General features: G+C 43.4%; 1 protein-coding gene across 3 annotated transcripts in view; it reads left to right on the top strand.

The window, feature by feature from the left end:
- FHOD3 (formin homology 2 domain containing 3) overlaps nucleotides 1-22,854 on the top strand; it is a 454,219-nt gene that overhangs the window by 281,539 nt on the left and 149,826 nt on the right. For all 3 annotated transcript variants that reach the window (XM_021686312.1, XM_021686311.1, XM_021686310.1), the window contains exons 8-9: nucleotides 7,048-7,142; nucleotides 13,403-13,546. In XM_021686312.1, the coding sequence (XP_021541987.1) occupies nucleotides 7,048-7,142; nucleotides 13,403-13,546 (239 nt within the window). The remainder of the gene's footprint in view (nucleotides 1-7,047; nucleotides 7,143-13,402; nucleotides 13,547-22,854) is intronic.

Here is a 22,854-nt window from a genome sequence, read left to right as displayed (position 1 = left end):
TCTCCCACTCCCCCTGCTTGTGTTCCCTCTCTCGCTGTGTCTCTCTCTGTCAAATAAATAAATAGAATCTTACAAAAACAAAAACAGGGTGCCTGGGTGGCTCCGTTGGTTAAGCAACTGCCTTCGGCTCAGGTCATGATCCTGGAGTCCCGGGATCGAGTCCCACATCGGGCTCCCTGCTCGGCAGGGAGTCTGCTTCTCCCTCTGACCCTCCCCCCTCTCATGTGCTTGCTCTCTCTCATTCTCTCTGTCTCAAATAAATAAATAAAATCTTTAAAAAAAAAAAAAAAACAGTGCAAAGAACAGCACTCATAGGCTTACCCAGGTCAGGTCAGACCCTGAGCTTACATTTATGCCCTGTCCCTAGCCCCCTCCACTGAACCCAGAGAACCAGCTCCTTCTCCCCTTTCCCATTTTGTCCCGGTCACTGTGGCTCTTTTCTCTACTCCTCTCACACACGCTTTATTGGCTCTGACCCTTAGGTGTTCCTTGAATGTTCTCCATTCCTTCCCTCTAATCTCATACCCCTCTACTGGGGGCCCTCTCCATCTGTCACCTGGCATCCCTCACCTCCCCAAAGTGCTACCCTCACCTCTGCTATCGGCAGATTCTTCTGAAACACAAATTTGGTCACATTGGTTCCCTGCCGGTGGCTTCCCAGTGCCTACAGAATTAGGTCCAAACCCTGCAATTGACCCTTCACCATCCAGCCCCTGTCCACCTGCCACCCCCACCTCCCACCTGGCCTGCACTGCCCCTTCCCTAGCTTGGGTCAATCACATGCTCTCCGAGCCCTGAATGTCCCCTTCTCTGCTGTGTTGTTGTCATTGATGCTTCCCACGAGCGTGTGCCCCGCTGGAGGGCGGCAGGGTCTTTGGCTCTCCTCTTGGTGTCTCAGCGCCTAGCTGGCCCACGGCAGGCAGGCCTTCCATACAGGCCTTTGGATTTGGTTTAGTGTGTAACATGCTGTGGCCCCTATGATATTGTGAAGCCTGAAGCTAAAATGTTAGGAGCTTTTGGTTTTGTCGTTTTAAAAAAATTTAGGGGTTTGTTCTCCAGTAGGATATTATCATTACCACTATCCTCCCCACAAAGACCCAAAGAAGAACCAAAACTTGATAACATTTTTTTTTCTTTTTATAACACTAATACTCTGTAGAAAATTTGGGAAAAAAGTATAAAGGAAGACCATAACAAATCACCTCTAATCTCAGCAGACAGAAATAATTGTTAACACGTTGGTATATTGGTATATTTCCTTACAGTTTCACGTATGTGTTTCTGTGCTTATGCACAAAGCAGCCCAGATACAACTGTCAAAAACAAGGGGCCTAGATAGCATTCTTTGATTCAAACCATTTGTATCTCTGACTCAGCATTGCTCTGAGACCCACCTTCTAGTGCTGAATCCAAAGGTGAAAGAAAGTAGCTCACTAGTTACTTCGACAGTTTGCATGTAAGTTAATGAAAGCCACCCTGGGCCATAAATTGAGCTCTCATACGTTGCCCATGAATGCACAAGCAGATGTCAGCACCAGGCATGGTGGATCGCAGGCTGGAGGTAACTCTAGGCTTGTGCCTGAGGGGTGGGGAGTTGTGAGAGACACACCCCCTCGTTTGTGGACAGGGGCCTTGAATCTGGAAGATGGATTGCAGACCAGGGCAGGCCTGTGTGTTTCTTTCTACCACAGCATGTTTCCATCTGGTGCCACATTTTAAATCTCTTATGGCCAAGAGCAGATTATGGGGCCAGCTGAGAATCCTTAATGAAGACAGCCAGTTCCTCAGAAACCAGGGTTTGTGTTTCCAAGGCCAATTAATGAAGTTTAGGGCCAAAGGTGAGTATATGGGAAGACAGAGGCAGACCATTTTATTGATCCTTGGAGAGGTCATACTCCATCCCCCAACTCTGGGGATTGCTTGAGGACAGTTGATGGACTTCTTGTTTTCCTGTCCTAAATTTCGGGTAACCCATGGGCCCTTCTCATGGGGGCTGCATTTAAGGGATAAGCCTTCTCACGGCCTTGGGGTCCTCCTTTGGCTTATTGAGTTGGGAGTTTAGAATCTCCTTCCTTGGACTTTACAGTCTATAAAGGGTGTGGATTTTTTTTTGGTGGGGGGGTTGGTTAGAGGAGTGATCCTGAGATAACCCAGGACTTGGTACCCACATCTGAGACTCCATCGACCAGCTCAGCCAGAGGCTCTCTGCCATCTTCAGTGTCTCTCCCAAGACAAAACGATGGCCATCTTTTCCCAATTTGTTAAAAAAAAAAAAAAAAAAGGGTAGCTAATGGATTGTTTTCTCAACTTGATGGCTTTGCCTATAAAATTTCTTAACTTCTTGGCAGCTACTGCATCTGTCTGCTACTGAGTGCTAGGCAGCTGAATAAAAAGCAGCACTAATGGAAAAACTCAGACATAGCCTATCATGTGGTTCAATAGCATGTTTCTCTGTGGACATGTGTGGTCTTGGCTGTGATTTTATAATGCATACATATAACATCATCCTATTTTACTGCTAAATTGTTCCTGAGCCCTATGATGGAATTAAATATCTAAATATGTCATGGTGCTCTGCAGAGAGCACCATGACGCCCAGGTGGGTTTCCACCTGGCTGGTTTAGAAGCAGCTCTTCATTTCCCTCTCAGCTGGGTGAAGGGCTAGAGAGAGGTGCCAGAGGTGACTGAGGGCCAACGGAGCATGTCCGTTGGTGTACAAGTTTATAAATAAGCCATAAATTTTACTCCTCAAAGTGGCTTCAGATCCATTCCTCTGTGGGCTAGGGTAGAGAATGGGCATGCTGAAGTATAGACTGGGTTTTTTGTTTTTTGTTTTTTAAAGATTATTTATTTATTTGACAGAGAAAGACACAGTGAGAGAGGGAATACAAGCAGGGGGAGTGGGAGAGGGAGAAGCAGGCTTCCCTCCAAGTGGGGAGCCCGATACGGGACTCGATCCCAGGACCCCGGGATCATGACCTGAGCCGAAGGCAGACGCTTAACGACTGAGCCACCCAGGTGCCCCAGGGTTTTGTTTTTTTTTAATAGAAAGGAATTCTTTTGGATGATGAAAACTGTCAGATTTAAATAATCAGCAAAGAAAACCAACAAATAAGGTAGGAGTCCTCTAAAATGACCACCACCTACAGCGGATGAAGTCCAGAACAAATTGGTCTGGTTGCTTTATAAAGACCATGCAGGCTGCACAGGGGTTACCCAGAAGGGTGCGTTCTGTGAGTGTGGATGGCTTGCCCTTTTGCCAGGAGTGGGCCAGCTGGGGTGGAGTGGAGCAGGGATAGAAGCTCAGGGCTCTAAGTCCATCATAGGGACTAATAACTGTGAATTAAGTAACATGAAATATGCCCCCTTTGAGCCAGGCGGTCGGCCCGTTTGCTCAGGGGCTGGAATGGAGAGGTGGACTGGCGCTAGTGTCCTGAGAGTGGCACAGTATCCGAGCTCCTGCTCGGTCACCTCTTTCCTGGCGTCTTCGGGTCACTTTCCCATCCTGGTGGCCAGGGTGTGCCAGGAAGAGAGAAAGGCCGCGAGTGTGGACAGGCACCTGTGAGAGGGCCTGGCTCTGTCATCTGGCCATCAACAGAGGCTCCCTTTCATTGAGACTGTCCCTGTGGGGGTTGGCAGGAAACTGGGTGAGAACCGAACCCTCTGCTCCCCTGGAAAGGTGCCCTTCCCACTGACAGAATGGGTCTGCCTCTCAGAGAGAGGGTGGGGCGGGTGACCAGACTGGGGAATTTATTTTGAAATTTCAGTCATAAATCTTGAGTCAGCACTTGGGTCAGCAAGTGCTTTTGGAGAAGTTCCATTTTCACTGGGATGTGAGGTAATGAGCTCTGACATCATTCCTAAACGTGTTGATCACACATGATAGACAGGGGAGACAAATCCAGCCATCCTTTGAAGCCATCCCGTCTCTGACTTCTGCTCGAGGATATAGTGATCTGTGCAGCACTCCCAGAGCATGGTGGAAGTTAGGTGATGAAACTCCAGCTCTGTTTCCATGGTCATCTATAGCAGAAGCATGCATAAGTGCGTTTGACAGTCACGTAGAAAGACATGAAACATGCTGCCCTTCTGATGGAGTGTTAGATCACCCCGTGTACGAGGCCTCAGGCTAAATATCTTTCTTTGGAGGGGAGCAGTTACCACAGAGACCTAGGAGGAAGGTCAGAGGGAGAACGCATTGAGTCCTGTCTGGTGTGCTTGCTTCTTCTGGGTTGAGAGAGAGGCCCTGCGGTTTGGCGGGAAGAGGGGACCTGCCTGGGAGCATGTAGAAGCCGGTTGGTTAAGCCTGGGTGTCACCACAGCCACCCGCCACCATGACAGTTACAGCTACTGACATTCAAGTGCCTGTTACGTACCGGACACTGTGCCAAGTATTTTTCATACAAAACTCATTTATTCAATAAATATTTAAATGCCAACTATGTGCTTGAAACATCAGAGGAAAAACGGGCTCTCATGGAGGCTCTACTCACAGAGCCAGTGTCTGGGGGTGGAGCTGGAGACAGACAGAAGGTCATGATTAAGGAAATTATTGTCTCCTCATGTACTTCATGAGCGCTGGGGCAAAAAGACAAAGTGCTTTATCTCCCTGACACCTCCCGGGATTCTCCAAGGTTGACACGGTCACTCCTATGTAGATGCATTTCCTGAGCCCCTGTTCATTCCAGTTCTTTGGGGCGTCAGGTCATATGGTTTATGATTCTAATACAGGACCCACCCCCCCTACACACACACACGGATTCACACACACACACACACACACACACACACACACACTGTATGGAGCAAGCGGAGGGGGGGGGGGGGGGGTTGACCTGGACCATTTAGTTGCAGCAGGTGCAGCTCCTGGGCAAGTTGAGCAGCTGGTGCTTCCCATGGGCCAGCTTGAGCGCTGCCAAGGCTGTTTTGCCCCAAAATGTTTCCTCCCCTTCACCTTCTTGCTTTTAAATGTTTCCCATTTTCTGGCCCCCAAACAATCAAAGAAGAGTAAACATTCATCTCAACAGTGCAGGAATATATGCAAGTTTCCCGGCTTTGAAATCTTTAAAAGGTAATCAGATATCACAGCTGAAGAACACATTTTTCAATTAAATTAAGCCAGTGTTTGAGTGTGTTCATTATAAAGGATTAAATGGTGTGCACACGAGTATGTCTGTGAGAGAGAGGAGATAGTCTGGCTACACTTCCCTCTCTCAGGAAAACCCACCTTTGCTTCTTGACCTTTCCTTTCCCAGGCCCTGTTTGGCATCTTTGGCTCCAAAGTATGCAACCAGAAAGCTGTCTGGGCCCATTAGCACCGTTGGAAATGCTTTTCAGCGTTATCTCCTGCAGTCTCCCTTGTAACCATATGTGGATAACCCACTAGAACCTGTGTTTTATGCTGAGGTCGGGTGCGGAGTGTGAATAATACCAGTTGCGCTTGTCCTAAACACAGCAGAAGTACTTGGAGTGCTCCAACTGCACCTGACAGTGAGACTCAAGATCTACTGACCACATTGACTGTCATGAGGGCAGAAAGAGTTACTTTGCTGGGGTTTGAAGAACAGGTGTGGATTTCAGAACAGTTTGATGGTAAATATCAGCCACGAGGTATGTCAGCAGTTAGCAGGCAAAGGGTCCTGTGTTTGTGTTTGGAGTTAGAAAGGGTTAGAGAAGCTTGCCTAGTTCTGACCAACTGGGCAATTTTGCCCAAGGAGAGGCTTTCTGTTTGCTAGCTAGGAGAGCCCGCAGACCTCTATATTAAACTATATGTGTTTTCTTAACATCATATAGTAGGTCCCTGTTCCTTTTTAAAATTCTCCTGACCTCCTTCCTTCTCTTACTGTGTGCATTTGTCCTCTGGCTCTTTTAAAAGTGCTCCAGCCTGGGTACCTGGGTGGCTTAGATGGTTGGGCGTCTGCCTTAGGCTCCGGTCATGATCTCCAGGTCCTAAGATCGAGCCCCACCTCGGGCTCCTGGCTCAGTGGGAGTCTGCTTCTGCCTCTCCCTCTCCCCCTTCTTGTACACTCTCTCTCTCTCACTCAAATAAATGAATAAAATCTTAAAAAACTTCCAGCTTAACCCACTTTATACCCTCTCAAAGATCTCCGCTTACTCTTCAGACCTGTTATGTGCCAGACACTGTGCTAAGAACAAGGAAATAAGAACGAGATCACTGCGGTCCTTGGGGAGCTTTGTTCTCAAGGCCAGCAGATCAGCTCTGACATAACTCATTCAAGAACCTGCATTTGGAAGCCACTGATTTTACAGTATTTCGGAATTTACTCTTATCAGCAAAAATAAGCACTGTCCCTTTGAGATCTTTATAGAGAGAGCAGGAAGGAGCTTCATGTCCATTCCGCCATGCCAAGGGAGAGGCAATATTTCCACTTCAAATGTTTATCTCAGACGTAGGAAATCGTGTCCAGGTTTTGTATCCCCTTTGTGACCTTGGCCTTGGCATGGCAGTCCTGAATGTGCTGGGTTTTCCTGCCCTCTCTTCACCAAGAACCCGGTTCTTTGTACCCTGCTGATACTTAAACAGTATTTGTGCCTGGATTGAATAGAGGTAATATACCTCTGTTCTTGAAATGTTTGCTAACAGAGGTTTCACTGGTATTTCTTGGAGTCTACTGTTTGAGTGAATGTAAAGATCTCCCACATCCCCCTTCCTTGCAGGAGATCAGAGCATAACATGCTGGTGGACATACAGAGAGTATTTATCAAGTGTTTCCATGCTCAGAGAGCGAAATGCACATGAATGGATTTTTTCAAATTACAGATTTAATATAAAGGGAACTTTCAAGCAAATCTATAGCCATGCTGACAATAGAGAGTATACATTTTCAAGTGGATGAGAATGACGTGGCTTATTATTGCCAAATTAGAAGGATGTTGAAGTCCACCCTAAGGATAGTGTTAAGCTTTGAAATTTGGTGACTGAAAGACACTGCCATCGTTGGGTGATAAATCTTTGGATAAACTGTGATATGAGTTGGATAAGAAGCATTGACTTGTTGTTTCTAATGATTTTTTCTTTACCCCTAGGAGTCAAACCCTGGTCAAATATCATGGAAATCCTGGAGGAAAAAGATGGGGTCGACACAGAGCTGCTGGTTTATGCGATGACTTTAGTGAACAAGGTTGGTTGATGATCGTTAAGGGTTGAATTATGTCCCCTTAAACAGATATGTTGAAGTCTTAAGCACTATGAATATCTGTGAATGTGACCTAGTTTAGAAATAGGGTCTTCACAGATATAATCAAGGTAAGATGAGTTCATTAAGGTGGGCTGTAATCCCACATGACTGGTGTCCTTAGAAGAAGAGGAAAAGAGACACACAGAGAGGGAAGATGATGTATGCACATGTATATGAGGAAGACAGCTGTGTGAAGACCGAGGCAGAGATTGGAGTGATACATCTGTTAGCCAAGGAATGCCAAGGATTGCCAACAGCCAATGTAGGATGAGGCAGAGAAGGATCCTCCTCTAGAGCCTTCAGCCAGAGCATGGCCCCGCTGACACTTTGCTGTCAGACTTCTCGTCTCCCAAACTGTGAGGAAGTACATTTCGGCTGGCTTAACCAGAGAGATGACAGTGAGAATTTTATGATTACTTTTCCAATCAGGATGTCCCCTTAAAAACATTTTTCCTTAAGAATATAATTTAGCAAGTTTTGGGCCTCCTGGGAGGCTCAGTCGGTTAAAGATCCGACTCTTGGTTTCTGCTCAGGTCATGGTCTCACGGTCATGGGATCGAGCCTCGTGTCGGGCTCCATGCTCAGCACAAAGTCTACTTAAGATTCTTTCTCTCTCTCTCTCTCTCTCTCTCTCCCCCCCTCCCCCTCTCCCCCTCTCTCCCTCTCTCCCTCTCCCTCTGCCCTCCCATTGCTCATGTGTGCTTGCTCTTTTCCTCTCTCTCTCAAATAATTTTTTTAAAAAGAATATAAATCCGCAAGTTTTACCCTAAGAAAATAGCTTACAGTCCAGGAGAAATGAAGGCACTCTTGTTCCACCGCTTATTGAATTCTGACTGCTGGGGGCGGGTCCCATCCTCCTTTTATGAAGGTGATATCACCCTTGTGCTTTCCTCCCTCCCAGCCCACCCCTCCTGGTCACCAGCTGGGAGGGCAGTAGTCGTCTTAAGGATCCTTCCCTGGAGAGGGTGCTGACCCCATGCTGCCCTGGGACAGACCACTCTTGGGACCGCAGTCCCTTTCTCCTTAAAACTGCAGTTGGAGGGGGGTATGTCCTTCAGATGGCTCTGCCCTAGACCTCAGGAATCACAGTAACCACCCCATGGTCCTGCCTTTCCTCTGCAGGTGGCTGGGCATAGGCCTACAGTACCAATTGCAGTGATGGGTGGTTCTTCAGAGAAGCTTCAGAATCTCTTCATGAAGTACAACTAGAGAAACATTTCCCCTGATGAACTGGGGACACATTAGTACAAAGCATTATGAGAAGTAATTTCTACTAGATATTAAACGGTTGTGCAAACTCTAAGGATTAAAACAATGCGGTCCTGGCTCTTAGCAGACAGATGATGGGGGCAGGCAGAGGACCTCTGAGACAGACCTCACCGCACAGGACAACTCCCCCTAGGATTGCTGTCAGTAGGGATGGCTTAGCGTCATTCATGATTGCGGACAGGGGTGTGCTAAATGGAAATAAACAAATACGTCCTTTGACAGATACTGAAATGAATTTCAGACAGGTTAGAGTTCAGCGTAACACATCAGACAGTAGAAAAACGCGAAGTAGAGGTGAAGATTAATTTGTCTCTGGTAGGTGAAGAGTATGTTACTCATCAAACCTGTCAAAAAGAATCCAAAGGGAAGGACTTTTAAAATGTTTCACTGCATAAAACTATAAAAGGATCTTATTTGTAAAATGAAAACCACAAACAAATGCTAAGGGCAAGTGGCAAATTGGGAAATTGCAAACAATAGGGCAGAAAATTATACAATCCTCAATATATTAAGAACCCAGTGGAAACATGAAGGACATTAAAGCTATTAAGATGAAAAGAAATATATAGTAAAACAACAAACATTTTCCCCCCGGGTCTCATTGGCAGGGATTGCTTTTTAATGAAATGCCATCTGTTGATGAGGACCCACAAAATTCTTCTACAGTCCTGGTGAGGGATGGGCAGTACTTTTCTGTAGGATAACCCTAAGAATTCTATTTATGTTTTCAGATGTCTTTGTGAGTTGATTTTACCTTGCAATTTTAAAGCAATTTTCTGTTGTTGCTTTTTAAGATTAAGGTCATCTATTTCCTGTCATTTTCAGTCAGTGACATTGTTTTGGAAACCGTGGACTTCAGCAAAAATGGATTTTTCCCTCTTGCCTGGGGTTTTCCATTGTAATGCTACCCATCCTGTTGGTGGAGGCCGCGCTGGGCGGTTCTGATGGTCCCCGCAGCGTCCGTGGGTGTGTGTGGGCAGTCTGCTGCCTACACTGGCAAGGACCCAGCGCGTGTCACATTCTCCTTGGCATCAGATGGCATTTAATGTCCAGGAATTCCTCGCTTACTCTTTCTCTTCTGGCAGTTCTGTCTCATCTTTTATTAGTTCTGGCTCAGGGGAAGTCGAGGAAGGTCCTATGGACGTTACTCCAAATGTCATCCTTTCCTCAAAAAAGGTCAGATAAACCACTGGCACCCACCCTGGGTTTGTTTTCCTTTGGTGAATGTTAGGCCTGTTTATTGCCCCAGTGAGTAAAATCTTCTGAGATTCCAAACAAAGAAAAAAATAAATTGAAATGTTAATATGGGTCTGGAAAAAATTCAGACTCTGAAATCTGGGCAATTATTATAATGCTTGTCTAAGCTTTCTTTCAACAAAATGAAAGATGGACCAATAACATGGAATTCGAAATATGAACATTTTTATGACAAAACAAGCGTGCTACATTTTAGCCTGCTTAGGGTTCTGAGACTGGCATTTGCTCTCTTTGTTAAACAGGGACATTAATGGGGGGTTTCCAAGGTCCAGACTAATCCCCCCCATTCCTGCTCCTAACCCCTGACCCTGTGTTGTCAGATCTGAAGGAACATCAGAAACTAACCATTTCTCATCCTGCAAGCTGACGTTCTATGATGCACTGTCTTGATCCAGCTGAAATCCCCTCAGTGGGAACCCCCCACTTTGAGAGGCTCAGGTACTGACCACCTTATAGAATAGGAAGAGGCAGATGAGAGGGCATGAGTCACAAGACGTATTACTGTTATTGTGAGGCTGGCTTGGAGCTTTCAGGGAAGGGGGCTAAGTAACCTGGATGGGATTCATGCTGAGTATTTGCCTTTGTTTTTACATTTCATTTGTTAATTACCATCCCAAAAACTTGTAAAAAAACAAAAAACAAAAAAACTCAGCTGTGTCAGTTGTAAAACTTGTATACTTATGCATAACCTTCAGAGTTAGGATATAGAACATTCCCATCTTCCCCCAAATCTCCCTCATGTTAGCCATTTATAGTGATCTCCTGATTCCCTCTTCCTACCCCTGACAACCATTCTCTAGCACTATAGTTTTGTCATTTCATCAGTGTCAAATAGAACCATACAGGATAGAGGTGACCCTTTGAGGCTGGCTTCTCTCACTCAGCATAATGCCTTTGAGGCTGATCTGTTACTGAGGGTATTAATAGTGTTCCTTTCTGCTGCGTCATATTCTGTTACATAGCTACACCACAGTGGATCCTCCCATTGAAGGAGATGGGTTTTTACAGCTTTTGGATTTCACAAATAATGTTGCTCTGAAAATTTGTGTGCAGGCATTTGCCACACTGGTTGCATCCTATAAGAAAGATTTGATGCAATCAGTGAGAACCCAGGAGAGGGAAAGAAAATGTCTTTTAGGACAGAAATTTCTCCCTGGGAGAGATGCTTGTGAAGATTGACGTGTCACCAGTCCTGGCAAGACGAGGTCTGAGAGAAAGCAGGAAGGGGGGGCGGGTCATGAGTGTCATCTGAAAGTGAAGGCATCAGGAGATGTTTGCCTCACAGACTTCTCGGGGGTAGCCACCACCTTTGCCAGGAGGAGGCAGTTTAGCCGTGAGGTGTCAGGGTAGAGATGGGAGGACAGGACCCAGGGAGTGGTGGGGGCATGGCACAATTTGCTGAGCATGTTAGAGAATCAGCTGAAAATAGGTGAATGTGTTTCTAGGATGGAGAGTCCTCTTCCCCTGCAACTGGAGAAAAGCACCTGTATTTGTTGGTGGCAAAGGCCATCTCCCCTGCAGCTACATATGGAAGGGGGTGTACGTGGGCTTGGCTCCAGCCCAAATTTCCATGGTGGAAATGACAGATGACCTCTTAATACCCTCGCTTTTGGACCTATTATTGAGCAAGTCTCCCTGAGTCTGTTCAGTTCTTTGAACCTAATTGTTTAATTAATAGAAACTCCCCCCTGCTCATCATGGTTGGGCTTGCTAAGGCAATGGGAATTAGGTCCTGGAATTTAACCCCCTGGAAACTTTGGTAAGAACTGCAGTTGACTCTCAGCAGGGAAAAGAGGAAAGAAAAAGCGAAGGGAAAGAAGAGGTGAGGAGGCCCCTCTGTGGCCCATCATGGCCCCCACGCAGTTGAGTAGGAAGTTTTAAATCCAACACTAAATGTCAACTCACCTAGGTTCCTCAAATGGAGAATTTGGCAGAGGCCCCAATCAGGGCACCTCCATTCACCAGCCCTGCCCTGGCTTTGGAGTCCAGTTTTCTTTTCCTCATCTTTTAAAAGGTTCAAGGATTTTCACTAAAACCAGAAGATGGATTGTTCTGATGATAAGATTCTTTGAAAGGCTGCATACTTGTTCGCTTCGGTCAGGAGCCAGGGACCACTCAGGGGACTGTTGTCCGCTAATGCAGAGATGCTGCTTTACCTGACACCTGCGGGCTCTGGCATGTTCTTTTGCGCTTGGCCCCTTAGGGGTGAGCACCTGTTTATTACGGAGTCTGACTGGTTCACAGCCTCCTGTTCTGGGTCCTTGCTGGTGGCCCCTGAATAATTAAGTTATCCCATCCCTGTTATTTTTCACTCCTTTCTGATCTCAATAGCAGTAAGTTGTGTCCTCTTTGTTCAGCATTGAAAGGAAAAAGCCATTATTTGGGTTATGAATAGACATTCTTTCCAATTATTAATAGCCCCCAAATAGAAGCGTTGGAAAAGTTGGTGCTGTGAATGTTCTTAAGACAGTGTTGGTCTTTTCTCTTCCGAGTTCAGAATAATTTTGAAATCTATATGTAGGGCTTTTGGAAGTACAAAGGCAATGAAATAGGGAGTAAAGACCTGTGTTTGGAATTCCAGGCCAGAATAATTTGTGCAAAAGCATGAGTGTGTGAGAGGCGAGACTTCTGCCCCAGGTCTGCAGGAACTTCTCGTTCCCTCAGGCAAACCCCTTCGCTCCCCAGGCCTCATCTCCCCGACTCAGGAGATAAGGGCTTGCAGTAAATCACCTCGAGGGTCCCTCCGGTTCTGAGCAGAAGCCCTGTCTGAGAGATCAACCTTCTTTTGAGAGACACAGAATTCAAAGAGAAGTCAGCTTTTCTCACCCCTTGGGTTATCTTTTTGTCTCTTGGTTGCTGCTTTGAAATTTCTCACGTTTTCCTAAATTTCATAGACCCAGGGGAAGGCCTACCAAATTGAAAGAAAAAAGAATCATTACATTGTTATAACTTCAGCTGTTTGGTAGATTGATCCTAACAGGAGTTTCTAATCACTGAGCATGTTAGTTTTCTATTGCCATGTAACAAATTACCACAAATTTAGCAGCTTAAAACAACACAGTTTCCATGGGACAGGCTCCAGGCACTGCCTAGCTGGGTCCTCTGCTCAGAGGCTCACAAAGCTGTAGTCAAGGTGTCAACGAGGACTGGAATCTGATCTGAGGCTTGGGATCCTCTTCCAAGCTTTTGTGTTTGTTGGCAGAGCTCATTTCCTTGCAGCTGGAGAACTCATGGTGGCTTGCTGCTTCTTTGGGTGCAGGATAATCTCTCTCCTAGTCTCTGAGCTCTGGAAATACCTAAACCTGCTTTTAAATGGCCCACCTGATTAGGTCTGGCCCACCAAGGATAATCTTCCCTGTGATTAACTCAAAATCAGCTGACTTGGGTCTTGAATATCTGTAAAATCCCTTCACCTTTCCCATGTAATGTAATTCAATGATGGGATGTCCTGCTTAGACTCAAGGGGAAGGGATTATACAGAACCTCTATACCAGGGGTGGGCTCTTGGGGTGCATTCTGCTTACCCCACTAAAGGAGTTTTTCTCCAATGATCTGGTCATCTGTCTTGGTTTGTCCCATATAGTTATAATCCTGGCCACCGGCTACCGTGCAAAAAAACGCTTTGAGATCCTTGAGACAGTTCCCTAAAACGTGTTCGTGTCCTGTTCTTTCTTCAGACTCTGTCGGGATTGCCAGACCAAGACAGCTTCTACGATGTGGTGGACTGCCTGGAAGAACTGGGCATTGCAGCCGTGTCCCAGCGGCACTTGAACAAGAAAGGGACCGACCTGGACTTGGTGGAGCAACTGAACATTTACGAGGTAACAGCAGGTACTTTCTTGATGGCATCGTGTAGCTTGAACACATTCGAGACGGGTGGTTCTGAGTGTGGGGTAGCAGCGTCCACAACACCTGGGAGTTTAAAAACGTGGGTGCTGGGCCCCCCCCCTCCCCAGACCTCCTGAATCAAAGTCAGAGTGGGCACAGCAGTTTGCGTGCTGCAAGCTGCAAGCCTCCAGGCTCTCCTGGTGTTCACTCAAAGGCGAGAACCCCTGCTGGAAGAGACACTTGGTCGCTTGCTTACTGTTCAAGATACCACACAGCTTCTCCCTTTCCTTTGCGGTCTCTTTTGCCTCGGTGTTTTATTTGCTGTTTAATGCCATTGTAAGGAAATAATTAAATTTTTTTTTTTAAAGATTTTATTTATTTATTTGAGAGCGAGAGAATGAGAGACAGAGAGCATGAGAGGGAGGAGGGTCAGAGGGAGAAGCAGACTCCCCGCCGAGCAGGGAGCCCGATGCGGGACTCGATCCCGGGACTCCAGGATCATGACCTGAGCCGAAGGCAGTCGCTTAACCAACTGAGCCACCCAGGCGCCCGGAAATAATTAAATTTTTAAAATATTAGCCTAGATTTTACCGTGCATTTTTACTTTATGTAATGTCAGTTTAAAGTGCAAATATAAGAGCATTTAACTTCTACGCAGAATCCTATGCCATTTCCAGTTCCTAGCTCCTACAGGCCTGTGTATTTTGTCCCTGCCAGAACAGTGGAAACACCATACAAGATGGACTCTATTGTTACTTCACTTCTTGCTATGTGTTCATTCTGTTAACACTCTACCTTCAATTGACTGATGAGTAAGGGAGGGCTGAAAGGAAAAGGAACTGTGGGCTGCCTTATCTTTCCAGCTTTTCTATGTCATTTCAGCATAAGTGGTTGACTAGTACAGCAGAGTAACCCAGGTAAGAAAGGATATGCTAGGACCCTTGGGTTGCCATCTCTGTGCATTCAAAGCCAGTTTTGGTTTGCATGGAAGGCCTCTTGGGCTCCAGGGCTGTCCATGCCTCTGCTTAGTTACAAGGGAACACACTTACCTTGTACTCATTTTGATTCTTACCAAACTCCCGTCTACTGTGCATCCATCAGCCCTCTCTTCTAATGTGTGCAAGGATTGGCACATAAGCATATTGCATCTACTTCCCCTACTCATGCACATGCTCCATTGTCCCATTGGACTGCACTTATAAAACATAAGTTTAGGGGCACCTGGGTGGCTCAGTCAGATAGGCGTCCTACTCTTGATTTCGGCTCAGGCTGTGATCTCAGGGTCATGAGATCAAGCCCCATGTTGGGCTCTGCACTCAGTATGGAGTTTACTTGTCCCTCTCTCTCTGCTCCTCCCCTCGCTTGCTCGCTCTCACTCTCTCTCAAAAAAAAAAAAAAAAAATGAAAAAAACCTCCACAAATTTAAAGATAAAATTAATAAGAATTTCAAGCTGGCCAAAGAGTATTAAAGCAAGCACAGAGCAGAGTGTGAGCATGGAGCCCTGCACATCACACCCATGGCACATCCATGAAGGCGGCCTTGATTGGGTTACACATCATGGCTTTGTGGCCTTGTTCACTTGAGTTCAAACTGTTACCTGTGGGTTAGTTTTAAGTCAGATGCCCCCTTATTAAAGTTACTTATCTGTTGTGACTCTTGTCTGGACTCTGAAGGTTAGAACACATTTTATGAGTAGCAAATCACATTCTTTATTGCTGATCCTCACTGTCCCAGTTTCCTTCCACGGCCAGAAGGGGGCAGAATCTGGAGCTCTGATTCCACTTGGGTGTGTGACTAAATGGGAAAGCTTATTACTTTAGACACATGCTTACCCATCATAGTGGTGTGAACTAGGCTATCCTTGAGGACGTTGTCCAGAATGTACTCATCATCCCAAAAAGAAACCCCATACCTGTTAGCAGACACTTCCCATTTCTCCCTGCCCTGCATACTACATACCCCCAAAACACTAATCTAATCTCGCTATGGATTTGCCTTTTCTAGACATTTCCTATAAATGGGACGTTACAACATGTGACTTTTGTGACTGTTTGTCACTTAACATGTTTTCAGGGTTCATCCATGTTTTAAGCATGTATCTACTTTGTTCCTTTTTGTGCTAATGTTCCATTGATAATACAACATTTTGTTTATCTTTTCATCACTGGATGGGCTTTTGGGTTATTTCCATTTTTGGGGGCAGCTATGAATCATGCAGCTGTGAACATTTGTGTACAAGTTTCTGTGTGGACATATACTTTCAATTCTCTTGGCTATATATTTAAGAGTAAAATTGCTGGTCATATGGTAACTTGATGTGTAGCTCTTTGAGGGACTGCCAGACTATTTTCCACAGAGGCTGTACCTTTTTATTTTCCTACCAGCAGTGCAATGAGGGTTCCAGTTTCTCTTTATCTTCCTCAGCGTTTATTATTGTCCTTGTTTAAAAATTATAGCCATCCCAGTGGGTGTGAGGTGGTACACATTTTGGTCATGATTTGCATTTCCCCAGTGACTAATGATGTTGAGCCTCTTTCCATGTGCCTATTGGCAATTTTTCTTTTTTTTTGTGGAGAAATGTCTGTTCAGATCCTTTGCCCATTTTTAAATCGGGTTGTTTTGTTACTCTTGAGTTGTAAGAATTCTTTATATATTCTGGATACTTATCAAATATAAATTTTAATATATTTTTCCCAGTATTGTTCCACTTCTGACCTAACTGATCAGTCTTATTCACAGTGATATATATTTTTAATCTTTCCTTTTTCTGCTTATAAAAATGATATGTACTTATTGAGGAATATATAAGTGTAAGAGGAAAAAAAAATCACCCATGATTTATTACTTACCATGGTTAACATTGTGGTCCATTTTTCTAGCCTTTTTTGTATATATAGGTGTATGTTCTTAACTATGGAGATAATTGTCTATATACAGTGTTGTGTACTGAATCTTTATTGGTAAATATGTTGGAGCCATTTTTTTATCATTAAATCTTCAAGAACTTAATTTTATTAGGAACACAATATTCTGTATGCATGTACCATAATACATATAGCCAAACTCCTTTTTTTTCAGATTTGGATTATTTCCAAACTTTTTGCAATTAGAAATGCTGTTATGATGGACAGCTTTATTCATAGATTTTTTTGTGCATGGCTAGAGTCCTTGGAGGGATATTTTCCAGTTAAGAGGCTCCATTGTGATTTTACTGGGTAGAAGTGGAGATACTGATGTGTAATTCACTATTTGCTATCAGTCATTGTTATAAAAAGTGACAGTTGAGGGACAGAACAGAATTATCTTTCTATGGAGGGATCAGAAGAAACTGAACCAGCGATACTTGTCATCAGAGCTTAAAGCTTCCCATAGCCCCACCCAGCAGGCCAACTCTTGGTGTCCCTGCTCTGGGCATCTTCTCCAGCTGAGCCTCAGTTTCCCCAGTTATCTGCTCTGCATTTTGTGTTTCATTATCACTGGCAAGTGACATTGGGAAGTCAATGGATGGTGGAGAAGTATATTCTTACGGCTCCTAAATGAGAGGTTAATGTAAGAATACTAGATGGAGAAGGAAGGAGCTAAAGACAGTTCACTTACATGAAGGTGGAAGGTGGATTTTTTTCCCAGTACAGATACCTTTTTACCTTAGCCCCTTCCCCGCCGATCAGAACTCCCATCTCTGAGACTCTCTGCTCAACCAGCGGGTTACATGAATACAAGTTTGGATTCTATGTAGTCAATGTATATTAGAAGACTGCATAATGCAGGTGAATTTCCCATTAGTGAGCCAACTGGGAGAGAATTTTGAGAAGTGGCCTGGATACCTACCCCAGGAAACTTCCTGTTTCAGGCTGTACCTTCCCTTCAGCCTGCCTGACTCTCAAGCTACCTCCCCATCTCTCTCTTCCCCTTTACGTCGGCCTTTTCAAAAGTTGTTCTGTATTCACCATCTTCCTTTTATCCAACTGCATTAGCTTCATACCTTTAGTATCAAGGTCACATCATTCACAAATACAGCATCTGTGTGTTATTTAAAGAATAATAAATTCTTTACCTGTTGTGATGGTTAATTTTAGGTGTCAACTTGACTGGGCCACAAGGTGCTCAGATAATTGGTCAAAAATTATTCTAAGTGTGTCTGTGAGGGGGTTTCTGGATGAGATGAAGATTTGAGTTGGGAGACTGAGTAAGGAAGATTGCCCTTGCAGTGTGGGCAGGCCTTATCCAGTCTGTTGAAGGCCTGAGTAGAACAAATTCTCTCTGCCCTATGGTAATGAGCTGGGACAGAGGTTGCCCACTACCTTTGAACTCCACCTGAGCCTAACCCCATTGGTTCTCAGGCCTTTGGACTGTAGATCTTGGGTCTTGTTAGCCTTCACAATCATTAGAGACAATTCTTTATAGTAAATCTCCATGCATATCCTATTTATTCAGTTTCTCTGGAGAATCCTGACTGATACTCTCATGAATTTAAGAATTAGGACATTACCAGGAACTCAGAAGTGTCCTTCGTAGCCCTCCCTGGTGTCATCCCACTAACCCCCAGCACTGTTCCTTTCTTTATACTTTTACCTGAAAATCACTTATTCTGTGAGCTAACACAAAGGATCAGATTATCAAATCAGTTGACAAATCAGACATCTTGTTATCTAGCTGTGCTAATCTAGTTATGCTAATAATTTCAAGAATACAGACTATAGAGGTGCAGAGGGAACAGGGAAGGGTCTGTCTTAGGTCTTGTCTTCATGCATCAGACGTGTGCTCTCTGGCCCAGAAGAGGCGAGGTCTCCAAGTGCGGATCACAGGTCCCCTTGCCCAGTGAGTAGTATTCCATTATGAGACATCTCTACTACATAGCTCAGAGAGTCGTGGCTCACGAGCCCATAAATCTACATTTATTTACTACAGGTAATCCTCAGCCAGGCGATCCCTAGCCAGTCCTGTCCTGGTAAGGGCATTCCAGAAACAAGAGCTCTCATTTTAGCAAATATCATTAGGCTATTTCTTAGGTGGTCTGGTTATTGGCATCCTTAACAAAAGATGGGAAAGAGTCACTTGCCTTTTTTCTTTCTCCAGAGGCATTGCTCTGTAAAAGGAGTGAAGAGGTCAAAGCCCAGCTATTTTAACTCCTTCCTCCTAGTCTGTATCCCTAAACAACATACTGTTTAATTATGTCTGCTCTCAAACTTTTTATAAAAGGGATATATATCATTTGTACCCTTTTATAGTTTTCTCATTTGCTTTTTTTTTTTTAAACCTACCCATGTCGGGGCACCTGGGTGGCTCAGTTGGTTAAGTGTCGGACTCTTAATCTCAGCTCAGGTCATGATCTCAGGGTCGTGAGCCCAAGCCCTGTGCTGGGCTCCATGATGGGCATGGAGCCTACTTAAAAAAACAAAAAACCTACCCACGTTATTGTGTGGCATTCTCATTTATTCATTTTCACTGCTGGTGAATGTATGACTATTTACCCGCTGTTCTGGTAATGGATGTTGGTTGGTTTGTGGTATTGTTGCCATGACAAACAGTGTTGCCATGAGTGTTCTTGTACTTTCATTTTTGTGTGTGTATGCCATACTTTTTATGTTTAAGTATCAGTTTTATTCTTTATAAAATTATTTAGACATTTGTCTCCTCTCTGATGATTTGATAGAATTCCCCTAGGGAATTGTGTGGGCCTGTGTGAGGAGGAGAAGGAGTGAGAGAGAAATAGAGAGAGTGTGTGTGTGTGTGTGTGTGTGTGTGTGTGTGCATGCACACGCATGCAGAGGGCAGGAGGAAATCTTTGGTAACTCTTTTCTGGGATCAATTTCGCTAAATTATATTTTACTAGGAAATCATTAATTTCTTTTGGATTTTCAATGGATTAGCAAAGAGATGTATAAATAATCTCCTATGAATGTTTTTGATTTCCTCTGTTTCAGTAGATATTTTCCCTTTAATAGTTCATAATTTTTGTTTGTAATTCTAGATAAACAAGTAGTTTGTCTATTTTGTTGGGGTTTTTTTAAGTAATAATTTTGACTTAGGTATGATTTGCACTGCTTTTCTGTTTGTAACTCAATACTTTTTATTTTTAAAGATTTATTTATTTATTTTGAAAGAGCGAGAGAGAGAGAATGCAGGGAGGAGAGGCAGAGGGAGAAAGAGAATCTCAAGCAGACTCCCCCACTGAATGTGGCCTGGACCCTGACACAGGCCTCAATCTCACAACCCTGAGATCACAATCCGAGCCAAAACCAAGAGTCAGACGCTCAACCTACTGAGCTACCTAGGTGCCCCTCAATACTTGTTTTTAAAATTGAGGTATAGTTGACATACAATATCCTATTAGGTGTACATCATAATGATTCAATAGTTTTATACATTATGAAATGATTCCAGGATAAGTCTAATTATCTGTCACTGTACAAAGTTATTACAGTATTATTGGCCATATTCCGTATGCTGTACATTACATCTCCATGACTTATTTATTTTATAACTGGAAGTTTGTACCTCTTAATCCCATCCCCTTCATCTGTTTCCCCTGCCCTCTGAGCCCATCCCTACTCTGGTAACAGCTTGTTTCTTATATCGATGTGTCTGTTTTGTTGGTTTGTTTTGTTTTTCACGTTCCACATATAAGTGAAATAAGATGGTATTTGTCTTTCTCTATTGGACTTATTTCATTTAGCATTATAACCTCTCGGTCCATCCATGTTGTTGCAAATGGCAAGATTTCATTCTGTTTTATGGTTGAGTAATATTCCATTGTGTATATATACCACATCTTTATCCATTCATCTGTCAGTGGACACTCAGGTTGCTTCCATATTTTGGCTATTATAAATAAAACTGCAGTAAATATAGGGGTGCACATACCTCTTTTGAATTGGTGTTTTCATTTTCTTTGGAGAAATACCCAGAAGTGGGATTGCTGGGTCATATGGTAGTTTTATTTTTAAATTTTTGAGGAATCTCTGTACTGTTTTCCAGAGTGCACCAATTTCCATTCCCACCAACAGTGCACAAGGGTTCCCATTTTCCCACATCCTCACCAACACATGTTATTTCTTGTCTTTTTGATAACAGCTGATCCTGGCCAGTGTAAGGTGATATCTCACTGTGGTTTTGATATGTTTCCCTGATGATTCGTGATGTTGAGCATTTTTCATGTGTCTGCTGGCCATCTGTATGTTTTCTTTGGAAAAATGTCTAAGTCCTCTCCTCATTTTTTAATTGGGTTGTTCGGGAAGTTTTGGAGGTTCTTTATATAGTTTGGATATTAACCCCTTATTGGATGTATGATTTGCAAATATCTTCTCCCATTCAGTAGGTTGCCTTTTTTTTTTTTTTTTTTTTTTTTTTTTTTGGTGGTTTCCTTCCCTGTACAAAAAGCTTTTTAGTTTGATGTAATCCCATTTGTTTATGTTCACTTTTGTTAACCTTGCCTGAGGAGACTGGTCCAAAAAGATACTGCTGAGGTTGATGTCAAAGAACTTATTTTGCCTGTTTTCTTCTAAGAATTTTGTGGTTTCGGGTCTTATATTCAAGTTTTTACTCCATTTTGAATTTATTTTTGTGTATGGTAGTAGAAGGTGGTCCAGTTTCATTTTTTTTTTTTTTTGCATGTAGCTCTCCAGTTTTCCCATCACCATTTATTGAGGAGCCTGTCTTTCTCCATTGTATATTCTTGCCTCCTTTGTCAGAGATTTATTGGTCACATAGGCGTGGGTTTATTTCCATTGTATTCTATTGATCTACGTATCTGTGTTTGTGCCATATCACACTGTTTTGATGACTGTAGCTTTGTAGTATAGTTTGAAATCAGGGAGCGTGATAGCTCCAGCTTTGCTTTTCTTTCTCAGGATTGCTTTGGTTATCTGGGGTCTTTTGTGGTTCCATACAAATTTTAGGATTCTTCGTTCAACTTTGGTGAAAATGCCATTGGTATTTTGATGGAGATTGCACTGAATTTGTAGATTACTTTGGGTAGTAGGGACATTTTAACAGTATTCTTCCAGTCCCATAGCATGGTATATCTTTCCATTTATTTGTGTCATCTTCAATTTCTTTCATCAGTGTTTTATAGTTTTTATAACATAGGTTTTTCACCTCAATGGTTAGATTTAATCCTAGGTATTTTTTTGGATGCAATTGTAAATGGGGTTGTTACCTAATTTTTCTTTCTGATAGCTCATTATTAGTAGATAGACACATAACCAATTTCTGTTTGCTAATTTTATATGCTGTAACTTTACTGAATTCACTTATTAGTTCTAATCATTTTTTTTTTGGTGGAGTCTTGAGGGCTTTATATGGTATCATGTCATCTACAAACAGTGATACTTTTACTTCTTCTTTTCCAGTTTGGATGCCTTTTATTTCTTTTACTTGCCTAATTGCTGTGGCTAGGACTCCAAATACTATATTGATTAAAAGTGATGAGAGTTGGCATCCTTGTCTATTCCTGACCGTAGAGGAAAAGTTTTCAGTTTTCACCACTGAGTGTGATGTTAGCTTTGGGTTTGTCATATATGGCCTTTATTATGTTGAGGTATTTCCTTCTATACCCACCTTTTTGAGAGTTTTCACCATAAATGGATATTGAATTTTGTCACATGCTTTTTCTGTACCTGTTGAGATGATCATGTGATTTTTATCCTTTGTTAATGTGATGTATGATGTTGATTGATTTGTGGATGTTAAACCATCCTTGCATTGCTGGAATAAATCCCCCTTGATGATGGTGTATGATTTTTTTAATGCACCGTTGAATTTGGTTTGCTAATATTTTGTTGAGGATTTTTGCAGCAATGTTCACTGGGGATATTAGCCTGTAATGTGTGTGTGTGTGTGTGTGTGTGTGTGTGTGTGTGTGTTGTCGTCTTTATCTGGTTTGGGCATCAGGGTAATGCTAGCCTCAAAATGGGTTTGGAGGTGTTCCTTCCTCTTCAATTTTTCATCTTTATAATTTTGTTCTTTAACTTCCTTTCAGTTTACTTTGTCATTCTTTTTCTAGTCTTTTGAGTTGGTTATTTTATTCATTTCTTTACTTTTTTAACCATCCTCATCATGTTCCTAGACTATAACCCACTTGGTGATGATGTATTTTCTTAAAATATGTTGTTGGAATTCTGTTTATTACTAACTTATTAAGGATTTGTACAAAAGTATTCTTTTTTTTTTTTTTAAAAGATTTTATTTATTTATTTGAGAGAGAGAGAGCATGAGAGCGGGGAGGGTCAGAGGGAGAAGCAGACTCCCCGCGGAGCAGGGAGCCCGATGCGGGACTCGATCCGGGACTCCAGGATCATG

This window comes from Neomonachus schauinslandi, chromosome 14, assembly GCF_002201575.2.
Source record: "Neomonachus schauinslandi chromosome 14, ASM220157v2, whole genome shotgun sequence".
Classification (NCBI taxonomy): Eukaryota; Metazoa; Chordata; class Mammalia; order Carnivora; family Phocidae; genus Neomonachus; species Neomonachus schauinslandi.
This window is presented reverse-complemented; position numbering and strand designations above follow the sequence as displayed.